The following is a 14230-nucleotide window of genomic DNA, read 5'->3' on the forward strand; positions in this document are numbered from 1 at the left end:
ATTTTTTTGTGGGTTTTTTCCCCCCAGTGAATGCTGCCTTTTCAGTTCCCACTACAAGAGCCTTCCCAGTTCTGTTAATTCTAAATGTCCATCTCCCACATGCTCAAGTGCCCTGCAGTTTCTTCCCCATTAAGGGATCCAAACTCCCAGTGGAGCTCACTGATGGCTTAACTGAAGGAATGTGCTTGTTAATTCACTGTCAGCTGCAAGAAAATAGGTGAATGTGGCAAGTGTTTCATCCTCCGGGCCCTTTAGACTTCAGTGACATTAGTATTTGAAGAGCTGTGTTTTACAAAGAGACTCCAGAGTGTACAGAGATGGCTGGGTTGTCTCAGTCATTCCAGACAGTTTTTGGAATGTTTTTTACATTCAGATCAGTCACTGGAGAACTTTTATTGTGGGAATTAGGTAGTACCTTGGAGGTCACAGTTCCAGCTGTAAGCTTGCCCTAGCCTGCAGGAGACTATGGGAATGGTTGAGGAGACTAGCAGTATTGCTGTTGCTATGGAGAGAGGAGTTACTTTCCAAGGACTGGTGGTTCTCGGTTAGTGCAGCTCCAGCACCTGACATCTCACCAGGCAGAGTGGCCTCGGTGCTCTCTGTGCAGACACAAGGGTGACTGGAGAGGAGACATTTGAAGACTTCTTGGTAGCACTCAGAAGTTGACTTCAAAACCTAAACCTGAGAGACGGAGACTTTTCAAGAGCTTTGTCTAAATAGTTCTGGAGCTGATGGAGAATTAGGCCCTGTTGAGATGGTGTTTTCCATACCCGGTTCAGCTGTGCCCTCCAGAACCAGAGAGAGAATGATGAAAATTTATGCCACGTGCATTTCTTTCTGTGATCAGTGGGAAATATGAATGGCAGGATCTCTTGTTTTATCTCAGTTGAGTGATGAGTGTTCAGCCTTGCCTTGGAGGTGCAGAATGGCAAAAGAGGGTCAGCAGACAATATTTGAACAGGGTTTAAAACTAGTACAGAGTAAACAAGCCATTAGTACTTTTAGAAATGTGTCCTACATGGCCAACTTGATGTTTCTTGCTGATTTCATGCAGTGTGTTTCAGAAAGTAAATATTTATACAGGCTCAATCCATAAATGTTTATCGTATTTTCACCCTTTGCTCAATAAACATTACTTTTTGACTAAAGCACAGTAACCAAAGTGGACAGAAATCATCATAACAACTGGTCATTAAATTTACAGAACAGATAAAAGTGAAGCTGTTTCACTGAAGGAGTGAGATCAGTGATCAAACCTTACCACCACATGTGGTGAAACGTCATTTCAGTTTTTTCTGCTTCTAATTTCAGCCACAGGCTCTCCCTCATTCAGAGTTCCTTACAAGGTACTGCAGTTGGGAAAACCTGTTCAGTTCTGAATGAGTCACCAAAGCTTTGCTGCCCCTTCAGGGCACCTGTGCAGAGTAAAGCAGGCAGGTGCTACAAGAAGGGGATTTGCGGCTTGGCTGCCCACAGCCTCCTCAGGGCCAACACTTTGCCTTCCAGTTTTTCAGTGAGTATTTCACTATTTCACTGGCACAGTCAGACTCCTCAGAGGTCAAAGGTGTTGCTCAGCTGGGTGCCAAGAGTTAAAATCTTCCACATAAGCTTGTCCAGCAGAATGATGCTGAAAACCTTCTCTGGAAGGTACGTTTGATATTTCATTGAAGAGGGTGTGATTTTCAGAGGATTCAGAGGAAAATGTTATGTTTGTGATTTTTCTTTTATTAAATGAATACCTGTTACATATGTCCAAGATATTAGTTACTATTTGTATAGAATGCTTTAAATCAATTCTCCCCATAGCATCATCTTTTGTAGACATTGGCTAACACATACCTGGTATTTTTTGCTTTTTTTTTCTTCTGTAATAATAGCATGCACATCTTGCCTATACTGTACTTCTAAAGAATCTACATCAGAGATATTTTTAGGTTTGCAGTGCTAAATGTGATTTGAGCAAATTGTTCCACGTTAAGCTGATTAATATAAAGTCATAACAAGGGGAGTTAAAAACCTTAAAATTAAATACCTCATTTTTCCCAAACCAAAGTATGTTCTCTATACTAATAAAAGTGTCTATTGCAGCTTGAAAAGAGTGATAAATGTGTGCTGCATCAACTCCCATATATATTTTTTTTATTTGAAATGCTTTTAACTTGCAGTGAATGGTCAGTGGTTGTCAGCCCTGGATGTCTGTTGGAAACATTTTCACTAATGCAAACAGGGCAGAATTGCTGTTGGTGTTGTTGAGAGGGTGTTGGATCTCTGTGATCTCTCCTGCATCCTCAAAGGCTGCCAGGCCATTTTCAGTAAACTTCTGGTTGAAACTATTGTTTGGCATCCATGTCAACTCTGAAGTTATTTTTCTAGTGCCAGAGAAGCTGTAGCTATTATTGGTGGCATCTCAAAACTACACTTCAAAAATAGCATTGAATAAGCTTGTGAGAATCTTCTGTGAATGCCAGACTGTTAATCCTGCTTTATGTAAACCATTTTTACTTGTATTTTGAAAGCTTCTAGTTTGTAACACAGTTGTATGCTTTTGTAAGGTTACTTGGGACTTAAATGGAATCAGTCCTACTGTAATGGAACCCAGCTTTTCAGAGTTATTTTTATGTATCTGTTCCAAGTTCTCTGTTTGTTCACTAAATTACTTCTGCAGTGGAGGCATTAAATTTTAGATGCAAAGCCCTGCAGTCCCCTGGAGCCAGGGAAACAGGAATTTTCTGAATAAGCACAAAAGGGATATGCCCACCGTTTTCTTGGGAATGCTCTGTTTAACGTTTGCAGTAAAGCTGAATTTCCCTTTCTCCAAAGATGCTGTTGACTGTAGTCATAGAATCAAATAGGTTTTAACTCATAGGTGACTGTTACCATGTGTGGGCCATCAGAGTTGCTGTGACAAACTTTAGCATGTTTAAGCATCTTTTGACATATCTCATGGTAGCTCTGGGGGTTATTTCAGGTGATCCTGAATTGAAATCCAGCTTTCTCCTCTTACTGAAGGCTCATGTTCGTCAGCCTCACCACCCTTATTGCCAAACTCCTTAGACAGGTGTTCTCATATATTCTCAAACCCTTTTCCCTTTCCTGCACTTATATATATCATGTATTAATAAAGGCCCTGTTTAATCCCTTTTTTCTTATTTCTTACTGTCCACATTTCCTCATTCTTTTCTGGACATTGCTCTTCCATGAAACAGCCTTTGCCTCCCTGAGGCATTTTGTATTCAAGGAAAGTCTGGCAGAATTTTATCCCTTATCTGCATCAATGTTGATGATGATGATGATGCTGCTGCTGTCAGTCATACTGTATTTGACTTTGAGTCCAAGCCTGAATTTGTCATTTATTTAGTCTTTCAGGCCTTTCCTCTGTGCTTTGATCTCAAATGCCATTGACAGATGTGAGAAATATCTCTAATCAAAATTTAGAAGACGGCCAAATACAGTGAAACAAAGAGCTTTATTAACAGCATGCTGGGTACACAAACTCATGACCTGGTCCGAGCACCCCGCTGTTTGAAAAACATGCCCTTTTGTACCCTTTTGTTTACATAAGCTGTTAAATATTCAACAGGTGTAAGGTATTTTACCTTAAAAGGTAATTTTTTGAACTCAGGAGGGGGTGTTACCCTCCCTCCTGATTGATTGATGATGTACTTCTATGTACAGAGGGTCTCTCTGCACACAAAGGCCAGCCATGTGGCCAGGGTATATTTTCTATTATATATTTTTTGCCCTACTCTGACCATGATGTTTCCTTGATGTCAGGCCCAGACGGGGCTTTTCACCTTACAGTCTCCACAGGGTGCCTAAAACTCTTGGAATTAAATGAAAGAGAAGAAATAAATCCCACCAACCTCTGCTTTTCACTAAATTAATTTTGCTTATAATAAAACCAGATTATTTATTTCTCATACAGATTTAGTGCTTTATTATTCTGTTTTATTTTGTTGTCAGAGCTTTTGCAAAGTAGGAGAAATAAGTCCCAGATTATCAGAAAGACGATGATAAATTGCAGCAAGTGCAGAGGAAACCCACAGTTTTCATGAGACTGAATAACGGATGGCTTATGAAGAAAGCTTGAAAGACCATTTTTTTGGTTACACTGATGATTGAAGGAGAACAGAAGGTTTAGAGGTATTTGAATGATGTTAACAGCAAAGAAGCAGTTGAGTTACTGTAGTACAAAAAACTAAAACTAGAGATATTTGGATTAATTTAATGGAAGGAAAATTTAGGGTGTCTGATAAAACTTTTACATGATGCTAGTTGTTGCTTTATGGATTAGTGGTAAGCACATGGTTTCTTGGAATATAAGGGCAGACAAAAAGAAAACTAGCACAGAAGAATTGGAGCAGTTTCAAGGAAACCACCTGAAAGGTCTCTTCTGTCCCTAACTCAGTAGTTCTGTAAAAGAGGTGAGCTTAGATGTTCCAAAAACATTCAGAATGTAATCTCTGTGGTCTTCCTGAATGTCATGAAATACCATGGTTAAATTGCATTTTTGTTAATACTTGCTTCTGTGTTTGGGTACAGTCATTATTTGGGAGAAATAACGATAGAGTAATAGATGAGAGAATTGTCTTAGTTCTTGCACATGGGTGTGGGAAGGAAAGAGAAAGAAAAATTTACTTCTGGGGAGAAACTGAAAGGGTGGCAAAATGAAAATGTAGGTATGTTCTGTGAAATAGTAATTCACTGAAACCTACATGTTCTATAATCAGTGTTGTATTGATCGCCACCAAATCCTGACCAGTAATTGAATTCTAGACTGCTAGGGTAGGAGGGAAAAAAATGTAGGAAGAGCAGGATGTGCATACAAAGGGGATATATCCTACTGCTTTCCTTGCATCCTCAGGTGAGGAAACTAAACTGTTTTCTTCAGTGTTGTCAGTTGACTGATAGGAGAATTTCAGAAAACTAAAGGAGGAATGTTTCTACAGATCAGTAAAATATGAAAAAATATCAGCATAATTATTTATGGACAACTTTTTTCAAACCTTCTGAAATGGAAATGTCTTGGAGTGTCACTGAATTCAGCAAGGTTTGAGAGCATTAAGTGTCCCACAGAGCCAGGTTTGCCAGGTTTCCATTTGGTTTGTAGATCTGGTGCAGCACAAATGCAAACTCAGTGCTGCACAGGCCATTTCAGAATCAGTGTTAACTGATTTGTAAGTGGGGCACAAGCACCTCAGGTACCTGGCACAGCTGAGTGGGGAATTGGGAGTGTGACAGGAGGGGAATTGGTTCCTCAGGGTTGTTAACTGCAAAGTCCTTCTTGAGAATGAGCTGAAGGTAACAAACTAGGCTGACACTGAAGAGCATCTGGAATCCAACAGCAAAGTGCCTGAACCACAGCATAAGTAATATTAGTGGTTTAAACAGGGACTGCTGGTTTTCGCTTTCTCTGGGTTTTATTTTTTCCCTTTCTTTTTCCGAGACTCTCCCTGTCTGTGTCTTGCTCTGTCTTTCCAAACATTCTCTTGCAAGAAGCACCGTGGGGGTGCAGATAACACAGATTCACAGGCACATATGAACAAGGTGTGGTGCTCCTGAAGTTACTCAACCTGCTTTTTTTATTTTTGCGCAGGATTGCCCCCTTTTCTGCTTTTGTATGCACATCTCCCTCCAGCACCAGGAGCACTGGAGATCAGCTCTTGGCTGATTCCTAATGATGATTGTTGAGACAACTGGTATGCTTAACTATGCTTAATTAACCTCATGAATGGGCCAAGATGGTGCAGTTATGTTACTGTCCATACATCTAATTGTATTTTGTCACGTTTTCAAAAAGCAAAAGAACCTGTAGAATTTAATGAAAATACAGGACATTGGAATTATTTAGTTATTGCTTCCCTTCTCAGTGCTCAACACAAGAGTTCTTCCTGATTGTCAGCACCCTGTCTCGCCTGCACTTGGAAATCCAAGCTCTTGTCCCAGTGCTGCATTCCCATGTGAGATCTCCGCTATTAAAAAGTGCACTGTTGGAAGTCCCAGAGCTTCTCTCTCCAGTAAAACATTATTTAAAGATCCTTAATGAAGAAGCAGCCAAGTAAGTAAAGAAAATAGATGAATCTTCTGTGCCTCATAAGCTTTCTGATTAAGTGTATTCAGTTATGCAAATTATGCATCTTGTTTTAGTACACGTTTGTTTTAAATTTTTTATTTTGTATTTATGTACAATAGCTTTTAGTTAAAACGTAAGTTGTTATCTATGGCTTATATTCTTTTTTTAAAGTTAAACTAGGTGAGCAAGCATTTTGCCTAGTGGGTGTTTGCCTCAGGCCAAATAAGTTTTTGAAAGTTTTTCATCTATTTTGGACAATGAATTTACAGCAAAAATGTGTTTTGCATTAGAATAAATTGTTTTCACATGTCTTTTTGAAGGGAGACTTGGCCTTTAGCAGAGTGGGTGTCTGCTGTCAGGAATAAGCCTTTTACTATTATTATGACAATTCATTAAAGCTGTCTGCCTTTTTTGTCTTAATTGTGTCCTTTGTTGGTCCAAAAAAAATAAAAGGTAGAGGAAGAAGATGGACTTAATATACATTATACTGGAGAGTGTCTTCAAATAATTTTTTGTACTGTTCCTTTGATGATAGATGTGGTATACAGTTCAATATATAATTACATTGGGGCATCCACCTTATTTATAAAACATTTTTTTTCTTTTCCAAACTGGGATTTAAAATTAGATTTAAGAACTGAAGCCTAGAACTTAACTGCATTTGTTTCTGAATTAGAGACAGATCCAAGGTGTATAAATTAAGGCATTGAGAAGGGCAGAAGGATTTGCTCTGCCCATTGCATAGGTGGGATTATGAGATTTCTGCTGATGTATGGTGTCCAATTATAGTTGTGGCAGTTTATGACAAAACTGACTGTATCTAAATTACACCACATTTACTGTAGATTCGAAATATAGGGGTTTTTTTCTGTCACTGTATTGATCATGGGTAGAATAGTATTCAAAAATGGTATAAGTAGAAAGATATCATCATTGATCTGCAGAATACATATTTGCATTGATTCAAGATGACTAAAATAACATATCTTTCAACCTTTATTTATCTCAACTTTATGTGCCAGAACTGTTTTTACTCCAAAACATTTCTTTTATAAAAATCACGAATGGTACTCACATCCATACATGAGCACACACACTTGTGCAGACACTACATCGCATGTTAATTTTGTTATGAGGTGTGGATAAAATCCTGTAACTGTTTTCAAAAGTATCCCTCTACTCTAGGGCTTTTTTTATGGAAAGTTGGAGATTTTGGGTTTGTGTTTTTTCTATTTTTAAACTGTCAACTTTAAAATTTTTTGTAGGCATCACGTAGCACTGGCAGTCTTCACAATCAGCTGCTGGCTACTGGTGATCTTTTTATTCCCCATGAATTCCCATGGAAACGGGTCTAATTAGCACAAAATCGTTTCTAAAAATTAGTATTGTATTTTAAAATGGCATCTTTACTGTCACTTACATAATGCCAACGAAATGTAATGCAAAGCCAAAGGACAGCTTTGTGTTACCTGCCTGGTCACTGGCTCCAGTTGTAGTTTCATTCTCAGTCAGAGGGGTAGCAGAGTAAGTAGAATATTAGATTTTTTTATTACTTCCATGTTCTAATACTTTTGGTTGCTAATTACTTGCTCTCCACTTATTAGTTTTCAGGGTAATTATGTAATTAATTGGTAGAGGTTTTGTTTGCTCTAAAATACAAAATTGTATTCCAATTAACTTAGTGTTGATTGCACTGCTTTTTATTCTTTGCGTGATACTTAATAGGGTAAGTTAAATTTTTGTTATTTTTGTTGACAACCATGTTTTTAATAGCTAGCTCAGGTTCCAGATTTTAACCATTTGAATGGGATTCCCTGTTTCAGATGTCAGTCCTGAGCTGAGTTAGTGCAGCCAAAATAATTTTGTCATTTTTTTTGACGTTGAAACTAGAAAAGAGCATTGTTTTGCATGTACTTAAAAGTGCTCAGGTTAATCTTTTCTGGAGAAAACAAGGAAGAGTTTTCTCAGAGCTGCCCTGATGGCATTCTGCTTCGATGAGGACCTTGGCGGGGGGGAGGGGTTCTTTGCAATTCTCATTAAAATGTGCCCAAATTTGGCCAAATTCTAAATATGTTAAAAATCTGTGTGCATGTTATGCAGAAATTATCTAAAGCTTCACATTTAATCATAATAAAGATGTTGTCAGCACTTGGGGTGCTCTATATGCAAAGTGCCTTTCTATTCATGTCATGAATATGGCAGCTTTTGGTAAATACGCTGTACCATGACCAAGCACCTGAAAATCTGTATTTAGAAGGGAGTAAAGCTAATGTTAAAACAAATGAGAATAACAAATTAAAATAAGGACACAGCCAGCAGAATCAGGGAATGTATCTCTGTTTTTACCATTATTTTATCTTATGCTTTTTATGGATAGGACTGGAGATAAAACCCAGTTGTTCAAGGACCTTACAGACTTCCCTGTCATCAGAAAGAAAAAGGAGGACATCCAGGGAGTGCTTTCTAAAATCCAATTGCATCTGCCAGACATTCGTAAACAGATTAAGAATCCTTCTGCTGAGTATGTTACAGTTTCAGGTCAAGAGGTAATATTGTATTTATTAAAATATGACTGCACCCATTCTTGTCTATAAAACATCTTAAAAGTGAGATCTACTAGAACTTAGTATGATACTTGATGAGGTCATTTGACTATAATCTTTTGTCCAACTTTGAAGAACAGCTTTCTTATAGTATGACTCTTACTTGTTAAGTCAATTACTTTAGTGATTTAAATAATAGAAACTGCACACATTAGTGCAGTTCAATTTGTTTCAGTGATGCTTCGTTTTTCTATGTATGTAAAAGCACTCACATACTTCCAGGGTTAATTTTGTGACTAGTAAGTGCTGAAATACTCTCAGAGGACCAGAAAGCACAGCATGTAGTTAACTTGGAGAATGGTGGAAGAATTTGTAAGTACTGAGTAAGATGTAGTTTGAAAGATGAGAGATAAGAGGAACCATATTAAAGAATGATAAGTGTTGTTTGAATTCTAGAAACAGTGCTTTAGACTGGAGCTTTTGTTTGTAGGTGCTGTGCAAGTGTGGGCAGGACATGCTCCAGTGAGCTGAGAAGTGTTCAGTGGTGAAAAAAGAGATGTCAGATACTGCAAAATTTGTGGAGGAACTGAGGGGAGCAGTGAGGTAGCACAGCTCAGCACTGTCCTTTGGGAACTGAGAGTAGGAAGGCTGAGAAAACTTCATAGAAAATTGGGAAAAGAAAGGAGTTGGGAAATGGAGAGAAATGGAGAGTAGGGGAGAGGAGTGGGTGAGGACAGGGAGGGAAGGAGCTAGAATTGGCCCATGGAGGACTTCGGAAAGTGAGAAGGACCCAAGCGACACAGGAGGGAGCAAACAGGCACTGCTGAAATGAGGGAGAATGTGGGAAGGGATGAATTAGAAACAGCAGCCTTTGACAAAGGACCTGTTGATAGTGGAGCCGAGAACAGCAAACATGGCCCAAGAGTTGTGCAGGTTGTCAGCAGAGATACTGAAATTCAGTGGAAAAGTGTGTTTGGGTATTGTCTGAGGGAAGAAAGAGCCAGGATTTGAAAAGTTTCTCTCAGGGATGCTACATTAAGAGTATATGATGACAACTGTGTGAAGGAAAGGAAAAGAGAGGAATTGATCAAAGAGAGGAGAAAGCACCTGAGGAAGTACCGAAATGTGGAGTTGATAGGAGGGTTAAAAACCACCAGTCAGTACACACATATAAGAGAGCACCCATAGCTCAGAAACCACTGCAGATGGAGATGTGTGTTAATGTATTGGTAAAAGGAGCTCTTATTTAATGATATCTGGTGAGGGTGTCTCACAGACACCAAAAGGGGAAGGGTCAGAGAAGCTGGTCGATGAGGAAAGGAAAGACACCAAAGGGGTAGGAATAAGGGAAGGGGAATTGTTAGAGAGGAGAACACAGAAGTAGAACAGGAGTCTGTTTGATTTGAGCTCTTTCTTCCTCAGATGTGTGTGGTATATTCTGCTTACATGCTGATAGATGTAGAATTCAAATGCTTCTTCACAGGAGAAGTATTTCAAGACAAATATCTTGAAAGTGTTTTAGGTGAATGAAAAACTCATCCACCATGCCCTTGCTGGGTTTTTTGTGCCCATGTCAGGACTGTTATTTTTGTTTGTACTTGAGGGTGATTGCTGGCTATTCCAGTGGACTGTGGAAGGTTTTATCTAAATCATATTAATTATAATGGAAAAGCTTTGTCATACCAGAGTCTCATGGATTTCTGTAAATGTGAGCATAGTCTGTGTTAATCTAATCTGTGCAGGTAATTCATTTTCCAGCTGAATTTTGTGATCAGGAATGCTTCAATTCTCTGACATCCAGGGCCTCAGGCTGGTGTTACAAAGATAACTGACATGAATCATATAAAACATTGCAATAAACACATCACCTATATTTCACTGCACTGAGCATCCTGCCATTACTGCTGGTTTTCCCTGTACCTCCCTCTCTGCCCCTGAGTTGATTCAAACCTCAAGCAAGGTTCTCTAGATACAGGAGGGTTATGTATGTCATAACCCTTGCTTTTCTGGGGGAGAAAGAACATTAACTTCTGGTCTGCTCAGTCTCTTCAGGCTGAATATTGTTTTCCTCTGATGCGTGCGAATTTCTTGATTTATAATGATTATGATTCTCTAGCCTTCCTGACTTCCCATGATGTGTAATATTGCATTTCTGTTATTTTAGTTTCTGATAGAAGTCAAGAATTCCCATAAATCATCTGTGCCATCTGACTGGGTTATGATTAGTAGGTACGTAAAATATCTTTGAAGTTGTTCTGTTTTAATATAGAAGTAAAACCATGGTATTTTGGTATTACATTTAATTACATACACATTCTCATTGCTTCATTTGTTTGTGTTTTTTTTTTTTAGCTGAACCACACCGACCACAATTGTAAATTTATTGCTTAAAAGCAAACAAAACCAAGCAGAAAAATGGAGTGCTTAAAGCATTTGTTTTTACACAATAGATCCTTAGAGCACTGTATTATTTACCTAACCTTTTAAAGTACATGTACTGGTGTTAAAACCATGGTCTTGATTCAGTTGTGCCTGTAGCTTGCATGTGCAAGTGCTTCATAAAATTTTGATTGTTCTTATTTTATTCAGAAGGGTTAAAGTAGCTATGCAAACATCTGTTTGTACATCTCAATAAATTCAGTTCTTTTAAAATGTCATTTTGCTTACTCATACAGACAGGCTTTTCTTGCTCTGGTACTTGGTGCTGTGTAAGCATGATTTTAGATTGTTCTGGATACTTTTCTAGGTGAAACAGAGATGGACTGAATTATGTAGTTGGCTTTTATTTCCCTCCAGTAATTTATGATTCAGAGGGGTTGAATACCTTAAAGTTATAATGTCCATGTAAATGCTGAATTTTCTACAAGACCCAGTTTGTAATATGTGAGCACAGATATCACAGGTGAACTCTGAAGTGATGTTCTATTAACTTATGCAAGAGTTCAGTATTGAAAGTGCAGAGATTAGACCGAAATAATATGGTGAACAAATTGCAGCTAATCTGGATTCTGTAAAACAATGCCTGGGTACCCCACAGTGAGTCCTTAATGAAAATACATAAACAAATACCAAGTGCCCCAAGTGGAAACTAGCAAGGCACGCTGTATTTACAAAGTTCATTTCAGGCTTGTCATGAAGTTTTCCTTTTTAAAGTAATTTTCTTTGTGTAGTTCATTGTATATGCAACCAGCTACAGAAAAGCCATCCATTTAGGCAGTGTTTTGTGAACAGAGTTTTGTGGAATATGTAAACTTTGATGATATATGCCACACTGTGCAAAACATTTCAGAAGCCTTGTGAGTGGACAGTGGTGTAGTAACTGACCACTTTATTCACAATAAATACTAGTGGAATCAATAGAGTTTGGTACCACAACAAAAGAACTTTTTTTTTTTTCTTAATCATCCATTTTCAAGGCTCTCAGTGAGTAAGGAAACTATTCCAATTTTGCATGTAGATGGTGTAGCTGATTGCTTGGTGACCTTGATTTCCTGTTTGGCTTTTCTCTCCCTTCCAGCACAAAAGCTGTGAGCCGCTTCCACTCTCCTTTTATCATAGAAAATTACAGGCATCTGAATCAGCTCCAGGAGAAGCTCATCCTTGACTGCAGCGCTGAGTGGCTGAACTTCTTAGAGTGAGTTTACAAAATACAGCCCGTCCTCATCATTGTATTTGCTGTAAGAGGAGAAAAAGAAAGATGTTTATCTAAAAAGAAGTTCGTAGTTGAACAGAACAACCTTATAGGTAGTCAATTAAAATGTTGCTTAAAGCAGTTGAAGGCAGGACCTTGAAGTCTGAATCCTGAGACTAGCAGTGATATCTCTGTATTTTCACATTCTAATGAAAATACACTATTAATTATGTAAGGTGTCTCTCAAAGTTTGAAAACTAATATCACATAAGATATTAGTTTTATTAAGAGCAAAATAATAATATAATATTAATACTATTATTCTAATATATTAATAAATTAATATTAATTCTTCTTAAAATAATTAAGAATCTAAAAGTACAGCGGAGTGAAACTGAATCGAGTAGTTTTATTGTTGAAGTAGTACTACTATTTATTAATATTATATAGTAGTGTTATTATTAATTATATTTTTTACACTGTCCTGAGTTTGATTATGATTATTTGCTAGAAAGTAGTGGGAGTTCTGTTGTCCCTCACATCTGGCACATCTGTTTGTCTGAGGTCAGAGTTTTTAGTGGTGTAATTTGACTATTTGGCCAAAGGATCTTTAAAATGGGAGTTTAAAAATTATTTCTGGGACTTCTGAATGCCTTTAATTTTTCAGTCGTCCAGTTATCCGTTATTTTTTTACTTCCATGAATTGCAAAGCTGGTGGAATTGTTCCTCTTGCCATGCAATGATAGTTTGCAAAAGCTTAGCAAGTCCGCTCTGAAATTGTCTCACTGGATTTACCCCATAGTGGGAACCCAGCAATTCTCTAAATTTGATAGAAACTAGAAAAACATTCCAATTCTCACTTCTCTGGGTGTGTTTCATGTGCAGTGCTAAGAAAATGGTTCTCTTCATGTTCCCTTGGCTGTTTTCAATAATGTTGTATAACAGCAGACAACAAGGAAAGACCTGGGTGTAGGAAAGTGCTCTTCTTTCCCACTCCTCCATTCATTTATGTCTTTGTTTATTAAACTTTGCTCCCCTGCTGGTTTTGTATTCTATATTGTACCTTTGAGACTAGGAGAGGGGAGAAAACAAATTCTTGAGGATGAACAGAATGAACTTTACTCAAAACTTTGCTCCCTGGTAACGTCATTATTGTGCTGGGGAAGCAATACATAAAATGAAATTTAATTCTTGAATTTTCTGCTGTAGATACCATACTTTATTGAAATTGTAGACAACTCCTGTGTCGGACACTCTAGTTTGGTTCTTTTCTGATTGTAACTTATGGTTGAAGTTGAACCAGTGATTGGGATTCAGCTACCACTGTGACAAATTGTGGCATTTTTGCAGACCTCATTGAGGCAACTGCTGACCCTTAATATGCTACCTAATGAATTTCATTTTTGTCTGATTTTTTGTGCTTAAAAATAAGTCACTCTTAGAATGTCATAAAGTCCATCTTGATTAAGATTGTGTTCTCCTGTTGCAGCCTAAATCACTGCTGAGAGATTAGAATTCAGAGCGATTTAGCAACCACAGGAGCTCTGTGAAGAACTTGCATGGAGTGTATTTTGACAATGCTTCTGTATCTGTGCAGAATTATTTTTTCCCCTTTTCCTCTGTTACTTTTCCCTGTTTTGGTACAGCCATTTCAGTGAACATTATCACTCTGTGTCTAAAGCCATTGGTCACCTAGCAACTGTCGACTGCCTGTTCTCTCTTGCCCTGGTGGCTAAACAAGGAGACTATTGCAGGTAATCAATTTTTAATTTTTATTTGGGATTTTTAAGGGAATTATAAGAGGGTGTTTAAAATAAATCAGATTTTTAATATCTGTACTATGATAAAATGCATTATTAAAATTGTTTACAATAGTTTCAACGTAATCTGATTTTGCAAAACAACACTTCTGGGCAAAACACAAATCTGTAAACATTACAGTTCAAATTTTATATGTTATGTCAAATTAACAAATCAACAAAC

At 37.8% G+C, this 14230-nt stretch overlaps 1 protein-coding gene across 1 annotated transcript in view; it reads left to right on the forward strand.

Annotated features, from left to right (window-relative positions):
• MSH3 (mutS homolog 3) overlaps nucleotides 1-14230 on the forward strand; it is a 104109-nt gene that overhangs the window by 51445 nt on the left and 38434 nt on the right. The window contains exons 14-18 of the mRNA XM_032675236.1: nucleotides 5871-6058; nucleotides 8451-8619; nucleotides 10781-10845; nucleotides 12134-12250; nucleotides 13894-14001. Of these exons, the coding sequence (XP_032531127.1) occupies nucleotides 5871-6058; nucleotides 8451-8619; nucleotides 10781-10845; nucleotides 12134-12250; nucleotides 13894-14001 (647 nt within the window). The remainder of the gene's footprint in view (nucleotides 1-5870; nucleotides 6059-8450; nucleotides 8620-10780; nucleotides 10846-12133; nucleotides 12251-13893; nucleotides 14002-14230) is intronic.

Source organism: Chiroxiphia lanceolata, chromosome Z, assembly GCF_009829145.1.
Source record: "Chiroxiphia lanceolata isolate bChiLan1 chromosome Z, bChiLan1.pri, whole genome shotgun sequence".
NCBI classification, from domain to species: Eukaryota; Metazoa; Chordata; class Aves; order Passeriformes; family Pipridae; genus Chiroxiphia; species Chiroxiphia lanceolata.